Source organism: Brienomyrus brachyistius, unplaced genomic scaffold (genome assembly GCF_023856365.1).
Source record: "Brienomyrus brachyistius isolate T26 unplaced genomic scaffold, BBRACH_0.4 scaffold57, whole genome shotgun sequence".
Classification (NCBI taxonomy): Eukaryota; Metazoa; Chordata; class Actinopteri; order Osteoglossiformes; family Mormyridae; genus Brienomyrus; species Brienomyrus brachyistius.
The window spans coordinates 1,486,804-1,508,471 of record NW_026042332.1 but is presented as its reverse complement, the minus strand read 5'-3'; the positions used below and the strand labels follow the sequence as shown (position 1 = coordinate 1,508,471).

The window sequence follows — 21,668 nt, the reverse complement described above, 5'->3', positions numbered from 1 at the left end:
GTTTGTGAAATGCCCTTCAATATAATGAGAAGTTCTTAAATATAACCATGAAGATTTTACATATATAATTTATCGTAGCAATTGTAAATGATTACAGTTATATGGTGCATTAAGTATATGTAACGAGAATCCACCCCCCAGCCTTAGTTGAGTGTTATTACACCTACGTCCATACAGTAGGCATTTGACCAAGACTGCAGTTTGAAAGCCTACTCATTTCACTTCAGCAGTATTTTAGTGCCACCTTCTGGTATCATGTGGAATGTTATGTCATTACTACTGCAAAGACAAGTTGAGTTAAAAGATCCTGCCAATGGGAATGAGTAATAGGGGTGTAAGTAGTGAGAGCAGCTTCAAGCGCAATGCCAAGCGTCGAATGGAGTGGTGTCATTATACACTGGAAACGTGTCCTGTGAAGCAATGAATCATGCTTCTCTGTCTGACAGTCTGATAGATGAGCCTGGGTTTGGCGGATGCCATGAGGGCAGCACCTACCTCACTGCATTGTGTCAGTTTGGTGGAGGCGGGATAATGGTATGATGTTGCTTTTCAGGGGCTGTGCTAGACCCCTTAGTTCCAGTGAAAGGAACTCTTAATCTTGAGCATACCAAGCTATATTTTGGTCAATTCTGTTCTTCCATTTTTGTGGAAACAGCTTGGAGAAGGCCCTTTTCTGTTCCAGCATGACTCTGCTCCAGTGCACGAAGCACTGGTCCGTAAAGGCATGGATGTGTGACTTTGGTGTGGAAGTACTTGACTGGCCCACACAGAGCCCTGACCTCAACCTCATCCTTTGGGATGAACTAGAACAGATTATGAATCAGGCCTTTGTGTCCCACATCAGTGCCTGACCTCACAAATGATATTTTGGATGAATGAGTAAAAATGGGTGGAAAGCCTTCCCAGAAGAGTGGCAGCTTTTATAGCTGTGAAGAGGATGGATGGATGATTGATTGATCCCAAGTGAATTTTTTTCTGTAGCAGTGGAATAGCATCCTTATGGCTGTGTTTGAAGGTAAGGGAAACACTGTCTCATACCAGAAATACAGATGATCCCCTTCGGGGCAGCTCATATTGGAGGTCCTAACCTGCTTTGGGCTGCTCCTGAAACTATGATATACCATATTTCTGAGCTGTTAAAGTATAACTCTATAGTTGTACGTGTTAATTTGCAGACACACGCTAAAAACTAGTTGGCAGTGTTTATTTTGTAACAGAAACAGACTTGTTTCCATACTTACGTGTTTACGTTTCAGAGTCCAAAGAAGCCACAGAAACCGCCGCAACTGAGTGAGTCCTGCTGTAGCTTGAGGTAATAAATCTCAAACAATAAATAAATACAAAAGAATGCTTCGCTGGGGAGGATAGTGTATTGGACCAGGGAACATGAGAGGCACACGGAGGCGGAGTTTTCCGTGCCGATACGAAGGTGATACGTCAGCCGTAAACAACCGTGTAACTGTTTTTGGGTGCACTCGCGGCCATTTTGGTTTCTTCGTTTTTGTGTTTCCTTTTTAGACCGTGTAGGACACCGCGCAAGTCAACGCAGCGACTGCATTCCCACAGCGAACGGGAACGTACAGCATGGCTTATGTAGCTAAAATAGGTCCATCCATTTTAAACAGCGACCTGGCCTGCCTCGGCCATGAGTGTGCAAGGATGTTGGACTGTGGTGCCGACTACCTTCATCTGGACGTAATGGACGGGTAAATATCATGGGGGAACGATTAAATGTTTTGCTGGACAGCTACCTATCTGACCTGGTGAATTAAACTGGCTTGCCAGATTTTACTAAGTGGTGAGAATGAGGTTTCTGACTGTCGTTTAAACTCAGCGCGTGGGAATTGCCTTATATTGATTTTAAAAAACCGAAGATGCCAACATGCAACTAAGGATACTGAAGATCAGGTTTTCTGGAGTAACCAGTGCACTTCTTTTTCCGCTCACGTGCAATGTATTGATTACAGTGTAATTGCCGAAAACGCAATTGGTCGCGCGCGTCTCGCGTGCATCCATGTACGACTGACGTAAAGCGGCGCAGTGAGGTTCCCTGTTCGCGCGACAAACGAAACGGTGTGTGCCGTCTCAACTAATCCCCCCCCCCAGGTCTTTAATTTGCTATAATATAATATAAATTTTCATACTAAATATTTTTACGTTTAGTAACATATCATGTGATTCAGGATGCTCGTACTCAAAATTCTAATTCTCAGTTATATTTTGAAACTAATGTTCCATATATAAATTAAATTTATATAAATATTTACCCTCCGATATAAATCCCAAATCCTACAAATCCCAGGATATTAATAGGCTGAGAGTCTATTTCTTTGTAGTACAGTGAGCCGATATTAAACATACAAACTACATTTAGAGTACCGTTAAGTAAAAGCGCCAGGTCACAATCTCACTGTTTTAGTTATCTTTTAAAATAAAATTGTTTTATGGCTTGTCACCGAAGTTCAGATCGCTGCTGTTGTTCCCTTTTCACTTTTTAACTTATGATTATTTATTTTTAGAATATCTTGTGGTTTGGCAAGTAAAGCGTATTATAGTAATAAATGAAACATTTTGGTAAAAGACACATGTAAGTACATGTGCAGCAGTATGTGGTTATATTAACCAATGTTAGCGCGTACCACTTGGACTTTTCATTAAGAAATATGGAGTTGGAGTTGTTAGTTTTTTTTTTTTTTTTTAAAGAAAATTTTGTATGTGAATTGGGTATTAAGAATGTTCTCTAAGAGAGATGTCATTGTGAACACTGGTAAATGATATTAGCTGTGCAATGCAAGGAAGGGCACTGTATGAAATATATTAAACTGAATATTTCCATATATGAGGGATTTCTATAACAACTGTGTTATCTTGTTTTTCAGCCTCTTTGTGCCAAACATCACGTTTGGTCACCCAGTCGTGGAGTGCTTGAGAAAGAACTTGGGAGCAGATCCTTTCTTTGGTAAGTCGTGACAGGCCTGTCACTGAGTATTAACCAGCAGCTATAGAAACGATAACTCTCAAAATCTTAATAAAGATTGTAGCAGGAATTAGAGTAGGGATGGGCTAGTCCACATGTTTTCAGTTCCAATCTGATTCCGATACACAACTGCTAGCATTAATATGTAAAAAAAAAATATATATATATATATATATATATATATATATATATATTAATAAAATCATATTGTTTAAACTATAAAATACAGATGAAGAAATGTGTATGCCAAAAAACTCTTTAATTAAGTTACTAGACACGTACACAATGGACTGTTCCTCTTCATTTGTTTTATGCATTTTTGGGGCATTTTGCATTTAAATTTGAATATATTCCAAGAGAGTATACACAAGTTTATCACAAGTGGCGGGTGCTTAAAATGCCCCTCAGTGGTTCTCCCACTGCCACCAGCATGCACGAGGGGCTGCATTTGTAATGAAGTGTATCTCACACTGTAGTGAGTGCATATAACAGCCCAAGCTAGCGACCCCCAAATCATCGATTGCTTTGTTCATATTACTCGTGTTGTATCACACAACTGCATGCGCTTTGTTTAGGGGGACGTTTCACTAAACCCTCACAAAGCTTTATTTTTACAAACGAGTTGTTAAAAGTCTAAAATACTTCGATTGTCATTCACGTATGTGATGTTCTTACACACCTACTGCGAACGGTATGTGCATGATGTAACAGCAGGCGGAAGTCACCCCACTCACACACACTGAGTGGCAGCATTACCTTTCACATCTAACAATGTGAAATAATTCTCGTCGTGATTGATTGATTGTACAAATTGATTTAACAAGAAATAGGAGTTCTCTTTTAACAGACTCCAGAAAACTACAGAAGTATTGGACATAGATCAGTCATATGACCGATACCTGTACTATCTAATAGGTATGGATCGTACCCATGTAGCTGAATATTCATATTTAATTGTTGTGAAGGTGTTAAAATCAAACATTGTAGGTGACATAGGAGGTCCGGTTGACCAATAATTGATCTTATCAAGTTACTCTGCTATTAAGTGTTGTGTTTTTAGGGAGATTGTCACTTGCTGGTGATGCTCTGGATATGTACTAGTGATTTTGGTCCCAGTAAACTTGTTCATCCACAGACATGCACATGATGGTGTCCAGGCCAGAGCAGTGGGTCCAGCCTATGGCTGTTGCTGGAGCCAATCAGTACACCTTCCACCTAGAGGCCACCACCAACCCTGGAAACCTCATCAAGCAGATCCGGGAAAGCGGCATGAAGGTTAGCAAGCGGGCAGCTATATAGAGTGGCCTCTTAATTTTTTGTACGACTGTATGTCTTTCCTGTGAACAAACATGGCCGGTTTGCACCATGTCTGCCTTAATGTCAATGGGCTTCTTTGCAGGTAGGCTTGGCCATTAAACCGGGGACCTTGGTAGAAGAGCTGGCTCCTTGGGCAGGACAGATAGACATGGCTTTGGTCATGACAGTTGAGCCTGGCTTTGGGGGTCAGAAGTTCATGGAAGACATGATGCCAAAGGTAAGACTGGAGTTTCTGTGACCTGAAGGTCACATAATAGTGAATGGTGTCTTGTTTTTGTTTTGTTAGAAAAAAATCTAGTTTCCATAAAATAGTTAGAGCAGGTGGTACAGAATTTAACATTAGTGTGAAAATGCCTTTCTTGTAAAGATGACAACACTAATACGCCACACTAACAAGCTATATAATTGTTATCCATTGACTGTAATAGCAATGTCCTGAAAGGTAGTACAAATGCGTGAATAATTCAGTCTGTCCATCTTTAAGCTGCCCAACCTGATCAGGGTTGTGCAGAGGTAGGGAAGATGTGATGCCTTTTAGTATTTGCTGTGGTATTATGTGGTTTGTTTAGGTAAGCTGGCTACGCAGCCAGTTTCCCTCTTTGGATATTGAAGTAGATGGAGGTGTGGGCCCAGACACCATCCACAAGTGTGCAGAGGTGAGAACGCAAACTATTGCTCAATACTACAGCGTACGGAGCTCCATCAGCAAATGGATTCAGGAACACAAAACCGCAAAGTGAAGCTGTTATGGTGCAGTTCAGATCAGAAGAGAAAATATCCCTTTACTGATAATTGAGGCTGGTCTGGTAGCGTAATCGCAGTGAACTTTAGCACCTCTGCATGCAGTTAGTGTCTGTCTGATAGACAGCGTGTAGGGATTGAGTCAGAACCTCCCATCTACCCCTTGGGAAATGCTTTATCGAGCTGAAAACTTGCTCTGTCTTTCTGCCTCTCCCCTAGGCTGGGGCGAACATGATCGTGTCCGGCAGTGCCGTCATGAAGAGTGAGGATCCTCGCTCGGTCATCGCCCTGCTCCGGAATGTCTGTGCGGAGGCCATCCAGAAGCGCTGCCTGGATCGGTGATCGGGGGTCTTCCCTCACATGGACTCTCACCTCTTTGGCCTCTCTGATCCTTATGAAGGTGACCTTCTGGGAGCATGACTGCTGATAGATTTTTTTTTTGTCCCGTGTTGGTTTGGTTGGTGCTTGAAACATTCCTTTGGACCTGTTTAATATAGATTTTTGGGAACAACAAAGTGTGACACAATGTAATTAAAAACATTAAATAAGTACTGTGTTGCTTGTGATTTCTTACCTCTGTGAAATCAAGCCCCTTAGTGTATAACCCAAAATATAGTGCCTTTTATCCATATCTGTCAATTGTATCCATGTTAAGTAGGAGAAATTGGGGGGAGGCAGTTAATATCGGCAGACAGAAAGCATTTTTCGGCCAGTAATTTGAAGTGTTTTCCCAAAAGTTATCACACTTTATCAAACAATTTAATTCTGTTTTAAATGTTAATGGTTGTATAATATTCTTTTGGCTTAAATGTGAATATTATCATAAGAAGACATTGACTTACCCAGGGTAACCAGCATTTAACTGAATGCAGAGGCTGTGGGTGCAGTGCGGCCATAACTGTATCAAAACACTGTCTCTTATTGTATCAGCTCCCTCTGAAGCATGATTTAGTTACAGTTGTATATTCAGACGTCCAGTGGTTTATGTGACAATTGCTTGACAGCTGCCATGGTAACAGGTTTGCTTTTGGAGACGTTTTTCCTGGCATGATTCATAAATTTTCATTTGGGAGTTTATTCCTTTGAATCCTGACAGGCCCAACCGTGTAGTACACATGCATATTCATAAAGTTATTCCTCATTATTCCATCCATCCATCCATTTTCCTAACCGCTTATCCTACTGGGTCACGGTGGGTCCGGAGCCTACCCCGGAAGCAATGGGCACGAGGCAGGGAACAACCCAGGATGGGGGGCCAGCCCATCGCAGCTCATTATTCCTAAAACGAAAAATTAGTTGGAGAAAGCTGTACGTTGTGCAAACATTTTTGAAAATGTGGCATGTAGTTTGTAATCTGACCCTGATGTCTGTAGTGTTGAACATACCAAGCGCCCTTTGGTCCTTTTGCATGCCATCTGCTATAAACACATTAAAGCTGCAGGATTTCAAATCAGGTGAGTCTACAGCTGAATGCTGGACACCAGCTATTAGTCTTGTTCTCTTTTTAATGCTTCAGTCAGTAAGTGCGATACGATTGAGTTTATTTCAGACAGTATTGTAAATACGGTTAGGTCTTCATCTCGGGCTTATTCACAGGAATCACTGCCTGCAAGGTAGAGGACATCCTGTTTGGGATTCCAGCCAGCCACTGGGGCAATCTCAGGTCCCCCTAACTGCATGTCTCAGGACTGGCAGGAAACTGGAATAATGTTATAGTTTCCTCACGCAATCCAAAAAAGTTTGATGTAGAAAAATGTATTTATAATCAAGGTACAGTATAAATTGGCACATGCATGTGTTGAGACCTCAGGACCTGTATCCATAAATCCATGTCGCAGGCTAATGGAACGTCCACCACACTGTTCTGGATTTGTGTTTACGCAGGTGTTTGTGGCCTCTTTCTCAGTTCTGTGTTGTATGTCCAGAAGCTTCACAGCTTTTCTTCCACTTCCTGCTTTGTTGTCTTGTGATTTTTAGGCTTTCAAAACCATACATGTTATAGTCGGTGGTGTAGGAGAGAATTCGACATTGGTGGGGACAGTAATTTAAATGTAAAGTTTTATTTTTTGGGAGGGTAAAATAAAGTCGCATTAAAGATTGGATGGGTCATGTCCCCCTGGTTGTAATATTATTTTCATTTGGTCTTTTTGTCAGATCTTTACACTAGATCCATTGTTCCAGTTCTTTTGATGTTGAAACATATAAGACAAATAATCTGAAGCGAAAGGTCTCCTGGAGAATTATTTGTTGCTAGGTTACGCCTGCCTTATTAGAGACACACCTATAAGGAGCAGGCACAATGAGACAGAGGGGAAAGCTCGTTCAGTGAGCTAAAGCTTACTTGCACACATTACTCTAAACGGGGATGTAAGCTCTTCATTTATTGGTCAAATTCCTGGTGGCCTTGAACACGTTGTGTGTCAAGTTCACTTTGTAGGTCTGACAGCACTGACGACCCAGGAGACTTTTCCGAAGTGGAACCCACTGGTCAGCTCCCACAGTAAGTTGTTCCTTAAAGGAATATGCTACTGTGTATCATGTTTATCCGTTTTTACTTTCTGTACAAGACATTTGAAATCCAGTAAGCAAGGAGACAAGGTGAAAGATCACCGCTTTGTTACGACATAGCAAGGATGGTCGGATGAAGCTGATAGGCTGAAGCTCTATGAGAGACCTCACGTAGAACGTGTGGGCCACATCGAAAATAATGTTCTGGAAGTATCTGCTTTACATTTTCGTTTATAAATGTATCATTTCCACGTTAACAGGTATATATTCAAATGCTGTTTAAGGTCATGTTCAGAATGTATCGGTTTACTTGGGGTTTTGACTGATACTGCTGGGTTTCAGATCTGATTTCCATCACTAACGCCACACATCATCCTATCATGTAGCATTCAGCGCCCACGTGGAATGCAGGTTTAATGATATATGGCAGGTTTTCTGATTGTTTGCTCAGTGTCAACAGAGCAGAGGTGTGGTAGAGGGCCTGCATAGGGGGCAGCACCCATTTGTGGACACAGTGAATGACATGTATGCACGAGGGGCAGTGCAGTCTGCAAGAACGCAGTTTCTACAGTTCAGTGGAGATCTGGTCACAATCAGCACACTACTGGCATGACACAGCAGGCAAAAGGAGGAACTGATTCATAGCCATCTAATCCAATTATGGTGTCCTGGTTAACCAGTACTAGAATGACCTTTTCAGAATTCTTGCTACGGTCTCCTCTCTCCACAGCTGTATGACTTAAAAATCCTTACAAACTCTCATAGACTGCTATACACAGATTACACCACATCCTTATCAAAATGCACTGGCCATTTTATGTGTGTTCATACTAGCAGGACCCTGCACCTCCCATTACATCCAGCAAGTTTACTACCTACAGATTCTGCCTGTTAGTTTTACATTATTAGAATTTAGTGATTGATGGTCATTGTTGACACACGACAGCACACAGTGTACAACAACAAAATGTGTCCTCTGCATTTAAACCATATGTGACGTAGCAGGGGGCAGCTAATTAAACGCCTGGGGAGCAGTGCTTGGAGGCAGTACCTTGCTCAGGGTACCTCAGTGGTGCCTTGCTGGTCAGGGATTCAAACCTGCAATCTTTCAATTACAAGTGTGCTTCCCTAATCATTAAGTCACCACTGCCCAATTAGAGGTTTTTAATGTTTTTTAAGGCAGGTGCAAATCTAACAATTGGTAAAGAAAAAAATATGTAACATGAAATTCTACAACGTTATGAAAACAGCTGTCCGAGTCCAAAACCTAAATCCACTTTATTATTATACTCATGTAGAGATCTGGTGATTGTGGAGGCCATTTGAGTACGGAGAACTCCTTGCAATGTTCAAGAATCCAGTCTGAGATGATATGAGCTTTGTGACAAGGTGTCTTATCCTGCTGGAAGTAGCCATTATCATCCTGGGAATGGACATGGTCGGCAACAATATTCAGGTAGGCTGTGGTATCACGAACACCAGCCTTCATCGTTACTGCAAGGCAGGATGGATCCATGCTTTCATGTAAACTCCCCTATGAATGCTGCATCAGAAATCAAAGCTCATCTGACCAGGCAATGTTTTTCCACTTTTCCATTGTCCAATTTTAGTGAACCTGTGCCCATTGCAGCCTCGGATTCCTGTCCTTCTGCTGCTGTAGCCCATCTGCTTAAAGGCTTGATGTGTATCCAGCAATGCTGCTGCATACCTTGGTTGTAATGAGTGGTTATTTGAGTTAGTTGCCATTCCATCAGCTTATGGGAGGGGGGATCTGGAACCTATCCCAGGGGCTACAGGCACAAGATTCCTGACTAGATATTTGCTTAAATGGGCAATTGGAGAGGTGCCTGTGTGTGTCTGTGTTTGTGGTTATTAGATTGTCGAGATCAGATTTCCCCACAATGTGAGATAAAACTTGTTATTTTGATGTGGTGACATTTTTTGGTCGTCACAAGGGGAAACTTAATTTTATAATAATCTGTGACTACAATCAAAAAAGAAAAAATGCCAAAAGCCTTTTGTTTGGTTATTTATGGTTAAGGTTATGACTGGGTAGAGGTTATGGTTATCATTGTCAGGATTGGGATTTTGCCCATAGAAGTCAATGGAGAGTCCCCATGAACACATGAATATATGGACTGTGTGTGTGTATGTTATATATATATATATATATATATATATATATATATATATATATATATATATATATATATATATATATATACACACACACAAACACTGCATATACATTATATATATGTATATGATCATTCATTCAAATGAAATCATTGTATTTCATAATAAAATTTTGCCTGCTGTCATTCTCAGGAATTATAGATTGCAGAGAGACGTGTCTCTATGAGAACTGAAGAATCGCCTGCGGTTTTGTCCAGTGAGGTAATCGGGAACATGGACAGCTACAGTTTCAATAGCCTTTCCAGTGTGAAAGAAGAGACAGGCGATATTAGGGAGGTATGTACACATCAAAGATAGTGTCAAGCTATGTGGGCACTTCACTTCAGCTTCTACCCAGACTTGAAAAGGGCTTAACCCAGAGCCACCCAACGCTGCTCCTGGAGATCTACCATCTCAGCATTAGAGCCAGCTTAGCGTCAACATAGCTGACTCTGAGACGCTACTTAAGGGCCTAATTATCTGTATCAGGTGTGTTAAACTAGGGCCGTGCATAAGCTCTGCAGGTTGATAGACCTCAGGAGCAGGGTTGTGCAGCCCTGGCTAATCCAGTCCCAGGAACAGTATGACACAACTCGCTTATTGGATAATTTTGTTGTCGGGTTGTAAGCATTCACAATGCAAGAATAAATAAATAAACACAATACTGCCATCACTGTCATATAATCAATCAGCCTACACACAATATCTCGTACTGACTCTGAATTAAACACGAACTAATCCACAGCGCAAAACATTAAGAATGATATACTAGCAGTTTAGCATCAGCCTTATGTAACACCGAAGTCTAATAACAACACAGGTATAACTAACCAGTGACATCCCTGTAAAGGGCCAGTAAAATGAGGCTCTCCCCACTCCAGTTTCAGTTTCAAACCCAATGCCTCTCACACAGAACTCGCTTGGCCTCGCTCCCGCTGTGACTCCTCTTTTCCTTTCCGCAAATGAGGTGCACAACATGTAAGGACTCACTTTTCCTGTGTCAAAACCTGCTGCTTCAAAACCTGCTGCTTATTAAGGAACTGAGTGTCATCTGAGTGCTGATTAATAGTGCTGTTTGCTCTCAGAATGAAAAAGTATGCGATTCAGATGTACTTTTAAGAACTTTCTTTGACTGCCTAAGTGATTGTGTGTGTAAAACGCAGATATATTCTGTTGCAGCCCCCTTATCCCAGGATAGACTGAAGCTTGCTGTGACTGAATTGTTATTAGAAGTGGATATACTACAAATCAGCACGATAAACCACTGTTCTAATTAAGGTGGGCAGATGAAGGTGATGAATCAATTTTAACCTTAAGTATGATAGAGTACCAATAACACAATGTAGTCTAACTAGGAGACGATTAAAAGAAAAAAATGGCCAACATGGAGACAGAGAATAGCACTCCTGTTCCATGTAAACACTGGACATGTGTTTCCAGAAGGAGCCGTTTCATCTTGCAGGGCTTCCTTGATATTATCGAGAGGAGTTTCAGTGCACGACTTGGTGGCAACTCCAGTCTGTACTGATGAGGACGGTTGTGAGGCTCTCAGGGCAGGTAAGGAGGTGTTTGTTAGACTAATCTGTGAGCCGGTGACACACCATCTGTGGTCTAGTGACCCACGTGCTGCTTACAGAAAAATCTAAATATTACATACATCTGAATCTGTTCCTCTGAGACTTGCAGTCAGGGTGGGTGATGGAACGGTCCTTACAGATGACACTGCAGATGTGATCCGCTACTTTGAGCAGTTGTTTAATGTTGATCCTCTTGGCTAGGATGATGGACATGTCTGGGTCCACAGTTCTCGAGGCAAATCCTAGAATCAGATGTGAACCATTCAATCTCACTGAGATTGCACAGGTGGTGAATCACCTGGGTGTGGGGAAGACCACAGGATCTGTGGTATTCGGGGCAAACTTCTCCAGGCTGGTGATAAGGCTGTTCTCCTGGCATTGCAAGAAATCTTTGCCTCCATTTGGGAGTCAGGCATCATCCCAACTGACTGGAAAACGGAACTTGAAGTCCCTATCTGGAAAGGGAAGGGTGATCGCCTGGATTGTGGCAACTACAGGGCGATAACACTGCTCTCAGTGCCGAGTAAGGTCCTTGCTAGGCTCACCCTTAACAAGATCCGTGATCACTTGAGGTAGGATATTATGGAATAGTCACTAGATAATAGCTCCACCTTTTGGAAAGCACCACTCTCATCACTGCAGAATCACAGACCACAATTATGAAAGGAGTCCATACCCTGAAGCCTTGGTAGTTAGGTTTCTGGGACCGGTACCATAATTCCAAACACCTTCATATACCACAGGTGCTGTTTATGCAATAAATGTCCTGCTCTCCTTCATCAAAATAAAGTAAATGAAACCACTGTAAAATTTTCTGTGGTAAAGTAGATCTATGTCAAACTGCTAACCTGGGTGACTGAAGTACTCAAATACAGGACTGAATGTGCAAACTGCCTTCTACTTCACAATAGGAGAAGACTAGATAATGTGGTTTTATTTACTCCGACAAACCAGGAAGAAGACACCCAGTGGTGGGACCAGTGTCACAGCTACCTGAATTGCCATCACCATCGAGTTCTGGAGGACCTGAAAGAGAAGGAGGTGCAGTTCTCCAGCATCCTTGTGGAGAACAAGGAATTGGAGCTGAAGGTAGGGCTCCAGTGCTGTTGCTCAGCAACGCTGCATCATTGCAAGGATGTCTGGCTGCAACCTGCAGGAATGTGCAGTTGGTCATCCAACCCAGCCCACCGTGCGTCACCTCACGAGCCTGTCAATCATGCCGGTCGTTCAAGACACCTGTAAGTGTGATGGATGCAATACAACATTGTGTGAGCCTTCTGTTGGGTACCTTCATTTTACAGGCATAAAATGCATGCTGAAGTGGTAGACTTGCAGTATGTAAGGTTATCAGCTGTGATATAACAATGTATGGATGATAGCACAGGGCTGTTACTAGCTAGCTAATAACTTGATAACTTGAAAGAACGAGATTGTGAGTACAAGTGGCCGAAATGAGTTTCCTCCGCAGGGTGGCTGGGCTCTCCCTTAGAGATAGGGTGAGGAGTTCAGTCATTCGGGAGGGAGTCAGAGTAGAACCGCTGCTCCTCCGCATTGAGAGGAGCCAGATGAGGTGGCTCAGGCATCTGGTCAGGATGCCTCCCGGACGCCTCCCTGGTGAGGTGTTCCGGACATGTCCCACTGGGAGGAGGCCCTGGGGAAGACCTAGGACATGCTGAAGGGACTATGTCTCTCGGCTGGCCTGGGAACACCTCGGGATTCCCCTGGAGGAGCTGGCTGAAGTGGCCGGGGAGAGGAAAGTCTGGGTTTCCCTTCTGAGACTCCTGCCCCCGCGGCCCGACCTCGGATTAGCGGAAGATGATGGATGGATGGAAGTCTTGTTAACTTCACGGAGGCAATATCATCAGCATGAAGTTCATTACTTAGTTATAGTTCAATAGTCAGTTGGCTAGACGGTTAGCTAACTGGAAAGATATGACTAGTAGCAAAACAACCGAGTACAAGCACACATGTCCCATAGTGGAATCTGTGTGTATTTAATGAGGGCCGTTAGTGTATCTCGCAGAAGCACTGGCACCAAATAACAAAAAGCCCTGGAATTATACTGGGCCGGGCTGGGGTGGAATTGGGTCACCAGATAATCCATGTCAGGGAGGACACTTTGAGCTGGGACAGCTCATCTTCTCTCTAGCCTTCACATCCCACTCCACCAAATGCTCCAATTCAAAACCATGTGAAGCTGGAGCAGATGCCTTTTGTTTTACTGAGATTAGAGGAACACCAGGTGTGCAAAAAAAAAAGGCAGAGAATGGGCACCTCGCCCACTCCTTTGAAACAGGCCAAAACTTGGGCTTTATAGAGCTTATTTCTATTCTTATCCTGCAGGGACCTGTGTGACTTTATAAAGATGAAACCTGCAGCTGGCGACTGGCATTTCCGGGCACTTGGCTGTCAGTCCTCATATGCCTGCCTGCTTTGTTTTCTTACCTGTCCCCCCCCCATCCCTTCTGTCCAGCTGCAGGCGCTGCAGGAAGCGGGGGGGCCTGCCCTGAGAAGTGCTGCAAGGAGGCTGCTCAGCCAATACCAGCATCGGGCCCGACAACGGAGGGAGACATACGTCCAGCAGATGATTGCCTTACAGGTGTGTGTGTGTGTGTGTGTGTGTGTGTGTGTGTGTGTGTGTGTGTGTGGGTGGGGGGGGGCGACTCAAAAAATTGAATTCCTTCATAACCTTATAACTCCAGACCACCAGATCAACCCACATAATTCATGTTTGTTTATATGTCCACTTCTTAAGCAGACATTTCCTAAAGTCATTTTAAGTACTTGCTGACCTTGATATTAGTCAAAACTTTCATTCAGTTTCTCAGTAATGATTAAAACTGTAGATAATGCCTGTAGATAATACATTTTTCCATTTAAGCTGATTTTATCTGTCTGGTGGTGACTTAAATGGAAATATGTATTATGTACAACAGTCTGTACTGCATTATTACTACAATAGTTTCACTGCACTGTGTATGTTGCATTAATATGGGGTCAGTCTGCAGGAGACTGTTGTTCCTGCACAGAATCCAGACTGGGTTTATATGTTTTTGTTTGTTTTTGTTTTTTGGTTGTATAAGACACAAATTGTGGAGCAGGAGCACAGGCTAAGGAAGAGCACTGATGATTTAAACGCTGTGCAGAGAAGTCTGGAAGTTAAGCAGAGGAAACTTTCTGATCTAGAGAAATTTTTGGAGAGGATGGAGAAGGTAAATGTCCAGCTTAAATTACGGCAAAGAGCTACTTTAAGAGCTACTTTAATTTTAAGAGCTTTAATTTAAGCACAAGTGGCGAGGACACGCTTTGAATTTCACTGAAATTTTGAGGAAGTTAAGTAAGCAGGTGCATATTAACCCCTGCCTCACAGGAGAGGGTCGCATTAAAGGTGAAGAAAGACTTCATTGAGCACCACGTCAGACGCAATCTTTGTGAGCCTCGCAAAGCAGGTCCTGAAGCAGAGAGGTGGAGTACAGAGCAAGTCCCTACACTAAGACACAAACAGTACTACTATTTACATTATTATTATTAATTGATAATGATGATTAACATGGTTATACAGAATCACAGCACTCAGAATTACATACACAAAATACATATTACTATATGAAGTCAAAGGGCAAAAGCTAGATGCACTTGGATTTAACATTTTAGAACAATGGTCATTGCCATAGCTGTAGTGCATGTGTTTTTATCACTTTATATTAATGGATATTACTGATTTCAGCTAGAGTGCTACTGATCATTGTAATTTCAGCTTGAGGAAAAACAAAATTGAGATCTGCACTTTGGAGGAAAAGATCTGTCACTTGGACCACATGGTCCTTAGGCAGAGCAGTAAGATGCGCACTTACCTGAAACAGGTGAGCAGGTCCTTCCATTCTCAGGCATGTGCTGCCTCATGATCTCACTGGCTCTGACAATGGGCTGAGATTAGACTACATCACGTGTTGCTTTTTAAACTAATTAGAACCGCAATTTGTAAATATGTGGCACCACTATTTTCTCAATATAGACATTCGGACATTTGTTATAATGAGCAGCGTTTTTTTTTAATAATCAGTATGTGGCACCCCTGGAGTGTCACTGCAATCCATTGACTTCTGCTTGAGGTTTGTTGGAGCAATCAGACTGTGATGGATATATCACCACCTGCTGGTTCAGAGATGCTATAAAATGTGTTAAATCTTTTTAAAATGCTTACCAGTTTTGCCCAGTGCAAATACATTGCTCATTCCAAACAGCATTACACTAAGATTATTTTTATGCAAAAAAACATAATGATATTAATCAGTGATAGATCTTAGGTAAAAAAAAATTATCCTGTGCTTCAACAAGGTCTCTTGTAAGACTTATAAATAAGCAGCACATCTTCAAGTAAAGCCTCAATGTTTTGTTTTTCGATAAATTTTAACAGCGGACTTTGTAGATAATTTTCCTTATTGTGTGTGTATTAGACTGCTATTCAGGGAGCTAATTGTAAATGATGAACTAGCATGTAGGACATTAGCGATACCTCCTTCAGCAAAGGATCTGTGTGGTAGAAACCAGCTTTTATAGGTCCAACAAAACATTCTACTTAACTAAAAAAAGAAATTAACGGTATTTTGTAGGACTACATCGATGTTTGAGATAAGCAAGAGCAGAAACTTAAAGGTATCAGACTAGGGTGCTAAATGCTAATGCTACCTATACTGGTCATGGAAAACGCACTAGGTCAGAGCTGGTGACCTAGGAGACGACACATATTAATTGCTTTTGAGCTTGCACTAGGATAGGTAACGACAAATTTCTTCTTAAATCTGTTCCCCATTCATACCCAAAGGTAACGTGTGTCGTGTTGTCCTGTGCCATCAGATTAAGGGGCTCTCGGCAGAAGTGTGGGCGCGAGAGAGCGCGGTGGAGTCATTGACAGAGAGACTGCATGCCACTCAGGCCCAGGTGAGAACGTTAACCACCAGGCCACAGTCCAGACTTCTGACCGTGACCCTAACAAACACTCACCACAGTATTAGCCATATAAACCAACGTATTCCCTGGCATTCGTGTTTTATAATCTCTGTGATGAGCTGATCTAGAATATTCCTTTTGCCTCAGACTTGAATGTCAGGAGCTGTTCATAATTCATAATCTTCATAATATATTGAGGTTTAGCGTAGTCATCCAGTCACACTCATCCATGTCCCTAAATAGGTAAATTAGTTCTTTGTAATAAAACAGAGGAGATATTTAGCACCAGTCATTTCACCTGAGCATTATATTTCATTTATGAATTCTTTTATTACTCAAGGATGAAATGAATAAAGATATTATAACAGGGAATGTGAGCCCAAAATGGCTATTGAGAGCTCATCATTTCCATTTTTTCCTAACAGAATGTGGAGCTGAAGTACAAACTAGAATTCTGGAGCAGTCAGGTTCCCAAGAAGATCTCTTTGGGGATGTCAGTATGAACTGGCGAGCAGTTTTTTGTCCTGGCGGAGTGTGATGTCTGGCTGGTTAATTAGAATGTTTAATTATAAGTGTGTTTCAACTGGGAATAATGGGGATAAGGCATCCAGAAAGAACATAAATGGGGATTATTGCGACACGCAAAGGCGTGAATGTTACTGACCACAGAACGGGATGGGCAATGGATAGAAAGAATCAGGACAGAACCCAAGGAAAATGAGCTGTGGACACAGGAAGATACAGGGCTGATAGCACAGGGCTTTCTGATCTAAGGGAATCTTAAAACAGATTCTGGAGTCAGTATAAAGGTGCATGTGGGCACCGATTCCTAACAGAGGTTGGGTTTAAAAAGTATTCGAACCCCCTAGACAAATTTTCCTGTAATATTTTTCTTTGAAAATGCATCTTTAGTTTTATATTGTTACATACACTGTAAATTAGTGCAAGGACAATATAAAGAAGATATCAGTGAAATCTGCTGTTGAATAAGTAATCGACCCCTAACAGCTTGGAGACTGTATGATTGTTAATGTAATGAGGTTAATGAAAACAGGTGTTAATAATTGATCAACTAGTTGTCTAGCTTGTTGACTGGTCCATAAGTGATTATTAAGGCCAATTCTTAGGAACATACAACTGAGAAATCAGTACAAGTGGCGTATTTGGTGAAACCTCAAAAACTGACCGAAATGGAGACAAGGGAACTTTCTAATGACTTGAGAACCACTGTAATTAATATGTTAAAAGATGACAATGGTGCCGAGAAGACTGCCAAGCTCCTTAGCTTCAGCGTGTCCACTGTGAAGGCCATCATATTCAAGTGGAAGACAAGCGGAAGTACAGTGAACCGACCTCGGTCAGGCTGCCCTGTTACAATAACAAAGAAAACGTCAAGGAAACTAGTCAGAGAAGTAAGAGCAAATCCTAAGGTGACTCTCAGTGACCTGCAAAGCTCAGTATCTGCAGCTGGAGTGGATGGTGCACAAGACTTCAATATCGAAGGTTTTGCACAAAGAGCAGCTGCATGGCAGAGTTGTCAGAAGACACTTCTAAAAAAATGTCATCTGAAAGCTCGATTAGAATTCACCAATAGACATCTTCACAAGAGTCCTGCTTTCTGGAGACATGTACTTTGGTCTGATGAGACCAAAATTTAACTTCCAGGCCTCAACACAAAGACGTTTGTCTGGTGGAAGGAAGGAACTGCCAATGATCCAGCAAACACCATACCTACCAACAAGCAAGCATGGTGGGGGGAGCATCATGCTTTGGGGCTGCTTCTCGAGGTCAGGAACTGGGTCCCTTGTCCGTATTGAGTAAAGAATGGATAGTAAGAAGTATATCCAGATTTTGTAAGAAAACGTCAGCCATCAAATTGGGACGATGCTATCACTTTCAGCAGGACAATGACCCAAGACATTGTGCAGAAGTAACTAAAGCATGGTTTGGCAAAAAGAAGATCCAGGTTTTACAGTGGGCTAGCCAGAGTCTGGATCTGATTCTGAAAATTTGTGGTGTGATCTCAAACTTGCAGTTCACAAATAAAAGCCTTCAAACCTAGCCCAGTTGGAGCAGTTCTGCAAGGAAGAATGGGAAAAATTGCCTCCATCCAAATGTGCTAAGCTTTTAGATGGCTATCCAAAATGATTTCAAGCAGTTGAATTGCTGCAAAAGTGTGCTGTAACCAAGTAATGACTGTTGGTCATGTGAAGGGGTTTTTCAAAACACGACTGTCAATTTGCATTTGTTTAATTCATCAAGCTCTAATTGGTTCAAAACATATTCACAGATAAATAACAGTTCAGTATGATACTCTGCATTTGTGATTTTTATAGGTTGTAATGATGTAAGATGGAAATATGGTGGCTTTACAGAGGGGGGTCGAATACTTTTTCAACCCACTGTGTCAGGGTTCACGGGTAGTGACAGGCAGGCTGGCAGGAAGGAGGCAGGGAAGGACGAAGGAGGGAGGCAGAATACGGGGAAAACTGGGGTTTTATTAGGGGGAAGATGGCTACGGGCAGAACCGGTCATAACAACAGCACTAAAATCAATGACGGACAAATGGCAGGGCAAGACGAGGACTGAAATAGAACAAAGACGTGTCGAAATAACAAGGTACAGCTGGGCATGATTGGGGAAGCACACGAGGATAATCAAGGGGCGTGGCACACACGAGGATAATCAGGGGGCGTGGCAAACACGAGGATAATCAGGGGGCGTGGCACACACATGGATAATCAGGGGGCGTGGCAAACACGAGGATTATCAGGGGGCGTGGCACACACAAGGATAATCAGGGGGCGTGGCACACACAAGGATCGTACAAGCCGGGCATGATACACTGTACACACTATGTAAATTATCTATAATTAATGTAGTCTAGAGCTGTATTAACCACGCTGCTTTGGTTTTTAATTCATATCTCCAAGTGAACTGATAAAAAGATACAGCTGAAAATAAAAGATACTTACTGAAAGTAAAAGAAATGCTTGCAGGAAGTATTTGTATAAGTGCAAAAATACAGACTGTTTCTCATAACACTATAATGATGATAATGAAGCACAACTCCAATGACGTTAGAAATACCACATTGATATGCCTCTCTTGAGAAATTAACTGTGACTCAAAACATTGAAGTGTTTACATGTTACTCGTGTTGTTAGGACAGTTTTTTTATGAACCACGCTGTGTCCACGTTCATTTTCAGTCTAAAGAAAACTATCATACTGAGCATTTTTGTTGTCTTAGTTAATTTGTGCTAAACAAATCTGGTGCTTGTCTGGTGACAGAGACTTATGTAATATCTGGGTGTGGAGCAATTTGCTGTTTGACAGTCACCACATTAAAGATAAACATTTCTAAAACACCAAGGCTGTGCAACATAATCATTTTATTCTGGCCTTACAGAGCTTTGATAATAATGTTGTGGACTGTCGTCATTAGTCCTATGTATTTAAGTCTGCGTTAGGTATGTTTTCCCCAGTCCAGTCATTGATGTCGTGTAGTTTTCCCTATTAAACCCCACATTCTCTCAATCCATCGATTCTTGTTCTTGCTTCTCTGGTCCATGTCTGGGCGTTGCTCGACAGAATGACCGGACTGCAACAGAAGACGCCTGCCCTGACTGAGGAGCAATACCTCGGTCTCATAACTGAGGCACTGCATTGGCTTGAGCAGCCTGAGGTAAGGGGCGACGAGATGCTATGGCATGCTGCAAGCCTTTGCCTTCCGGATGAGGGATACGCTGGAGGAGATATCTTTGTCCGAAGACGCGTACCTCATAGAGGAGGTGCATGAAAACCTGTTGGTGGCTGAAATGTGGGGTGGCGGAAGCAAATTCAAAGCAGGTAGCCACAGCTTGGAGCTTGCCTTATAGTCCTCTGGTGGAATTGTAAGAGGTACCCCAGGCTCCACTGAAGAACGGCAGCAGAAAGAAGCAGAAAAGCCGAAGATGGGAAGACGCTCCAGAGATCTTCCTAGGGTCTCTGTCTCCGCAACCTACCCTACTGCGTGTCGGGAGGAACCCCTCCTGATTCTGAACCTACTCTTCACGCCCGATGTCACCGCTGCCCTTCACGGCAGCCACCCGCCGCTTTCCTGCAGCCACCCGCCGCTTTCCTGCAGCCAGCCGACCCTTTTCTACCTGTAGCCTCCGCTGCTTGGTTGACACCACCATCCAGGGTATGTGTTTGGTACGGAACAGTGCCAGGGCTATTGAGGACGCCATCTTGCAAGCCCCCAAGCTCGCAAAAAAGGCGCAGCCCCCCAAGGTTCCCGCGCCTGTGGTTTCTGCTCCGGTGCCCGAGGTTCCCATGCCCATGGTCTCTGCTGCGGTGGAGATAGGACCCCTCAGGGATTCCCCAGTGACTCCTCCACCACCACTCTGGCAGGGAGACCCCGGCCGGGTCCCCGGCTCTTAGTCTCCCGTAAAGGGAGAGGACACCTGCGCCCCCCTGGCTCCGGTTCGGCGGTCACTTGAGGATCCTCCAGCTCCTGCTTGGCGGTTGCCTGTGGTCCCCCTGGCTTCGGCTCGGCGGTTGCCTGTGGTCCCCCTGGCTTCGGCTCGGCAGTTGCCTGTGGTTCCACCTGCAGTGCCTCGTTGACCGACTGTGGTACCGTCTCCGGCGCCTCATCGGCTGCCGTCAGGTCCCCCATCTGCGACTCATCAGTCACCTGCGCCTTGGCCGTCTGTGGTTACACCTTCGCCTACCATGGATACTCCGCACGGATCCACCCTGGGGGCCCGGCCACTGAGGAGCTTTTGAAGCACCTCAGCAACCTCCGCCCCAGAGATAGGGGAGTCCATCCCCTAGACTCTGCTTCCTTGTTGGAAGGCGTGTCAGTGGGATTGAGGTGGTCTTCGAAGTATTCCCTCTACTGATCCAAAACGTCCTGAATTGAGGTCAACAGCGCCCCATCCCCACCATAAACAGTGTTGATGCTGCACTGCTTTCCCATCCTGAGCCGCCGGATGGTGGACCAGAATCTCCTCGAAGTCGTTTTCCATGGCCTCGCCAAACTCCTCCCACACCCGAGTTTTTGCCTCAGCGACCGCCAAAGCCGCATTCCTCTTGGCCCGCTGGTACCTGTCAGCTGCCTGTGGAGTCCCACAGGCCAAAAAGGCCTGATAGGACTCCTTCTTCAGCTTGACGGCATCCCTCACCACCAGTGTCCACCAGCGGGTTCGGGGATTTCTGCTGTGACAGGCACCAACCACCTTATGGCCACAGATTGGGTCAGCCGCCTCCACAATAGAGGTGCGGAACATAGCCCATTCAAACTCAATGTCCCCCACCTCCCCTGGGACATGAGCGAAGTTCTACCAAAGGTAGGAGTTCAAGCTCCTCCTGATAGGGGATTCTGGCAGACGTGCCAAGCAGACCCTCACTATATGCTTGGGCCTGCCAGGCCTGGCCTGC

At 43.5% G+C, this 21,668-nt stretch overlaps 1 protein-coding gene across 1 annotated transcript; it reads left to right on the top strand.

Annotated features, from left to right (window-relative positions):
• Positions 1 to 1,301: 1,301 nt before the first annotated feature.
• Positions 1,302 to 5,584, top strand: rpe (ribulose-5-phosphate-3-epimerase). Its single transcript, XM_049001261.1, has 7 exons — positions 1,302 to 1,429; positions 1,519 to 1,706; positions 2,880 to 2,959; positions 4,113 to 4,252; positions 4,377 to 4,511; positions 4,864 to 4,950; positions 5,255 to 5,584. The coding sequence occupies exons 2-7, from the start codon at positions 1,585 to 1,587 to the stop codon at positions 5,375 to 5,377; spliced, it is 687 nt and encodes a 228-aa protein (XP_048857218.1). The 5' UTR covers positions 1,302 to 1,429; positions 1,519 to 1,584; the 3' UTR covers positions 5,378 to 5,584.
• The last annotated feature ends 16,084 nt before the right edge of the window (positions 5,585 to 21,668 follow it).

Bases quoted from the DNA above. Each gene is read 5' to 3' on its own strand.
- rpe (XM_049001261.1), top strand. From the start codon at position 1,585: ATGGCTTATGTAGCTAAAATAGGTCCATCCATTTTAAACAGCGACCTG. The intron at 4,512-4,863 runs GTAAGACTGGAG...TGGTTTGTTTAG, and splicing joins TGGAAGACATGATGCCAAAG to GTAAGCTGGCTACGCAGCCA. The intron at 4,951-5,254 runs GTGAGAACGCAA...CCTCTCCCCTAG, and splicing joins CCATCCACAAGTGTGCAGAG to GCTGGGGCGAACATGATCGT.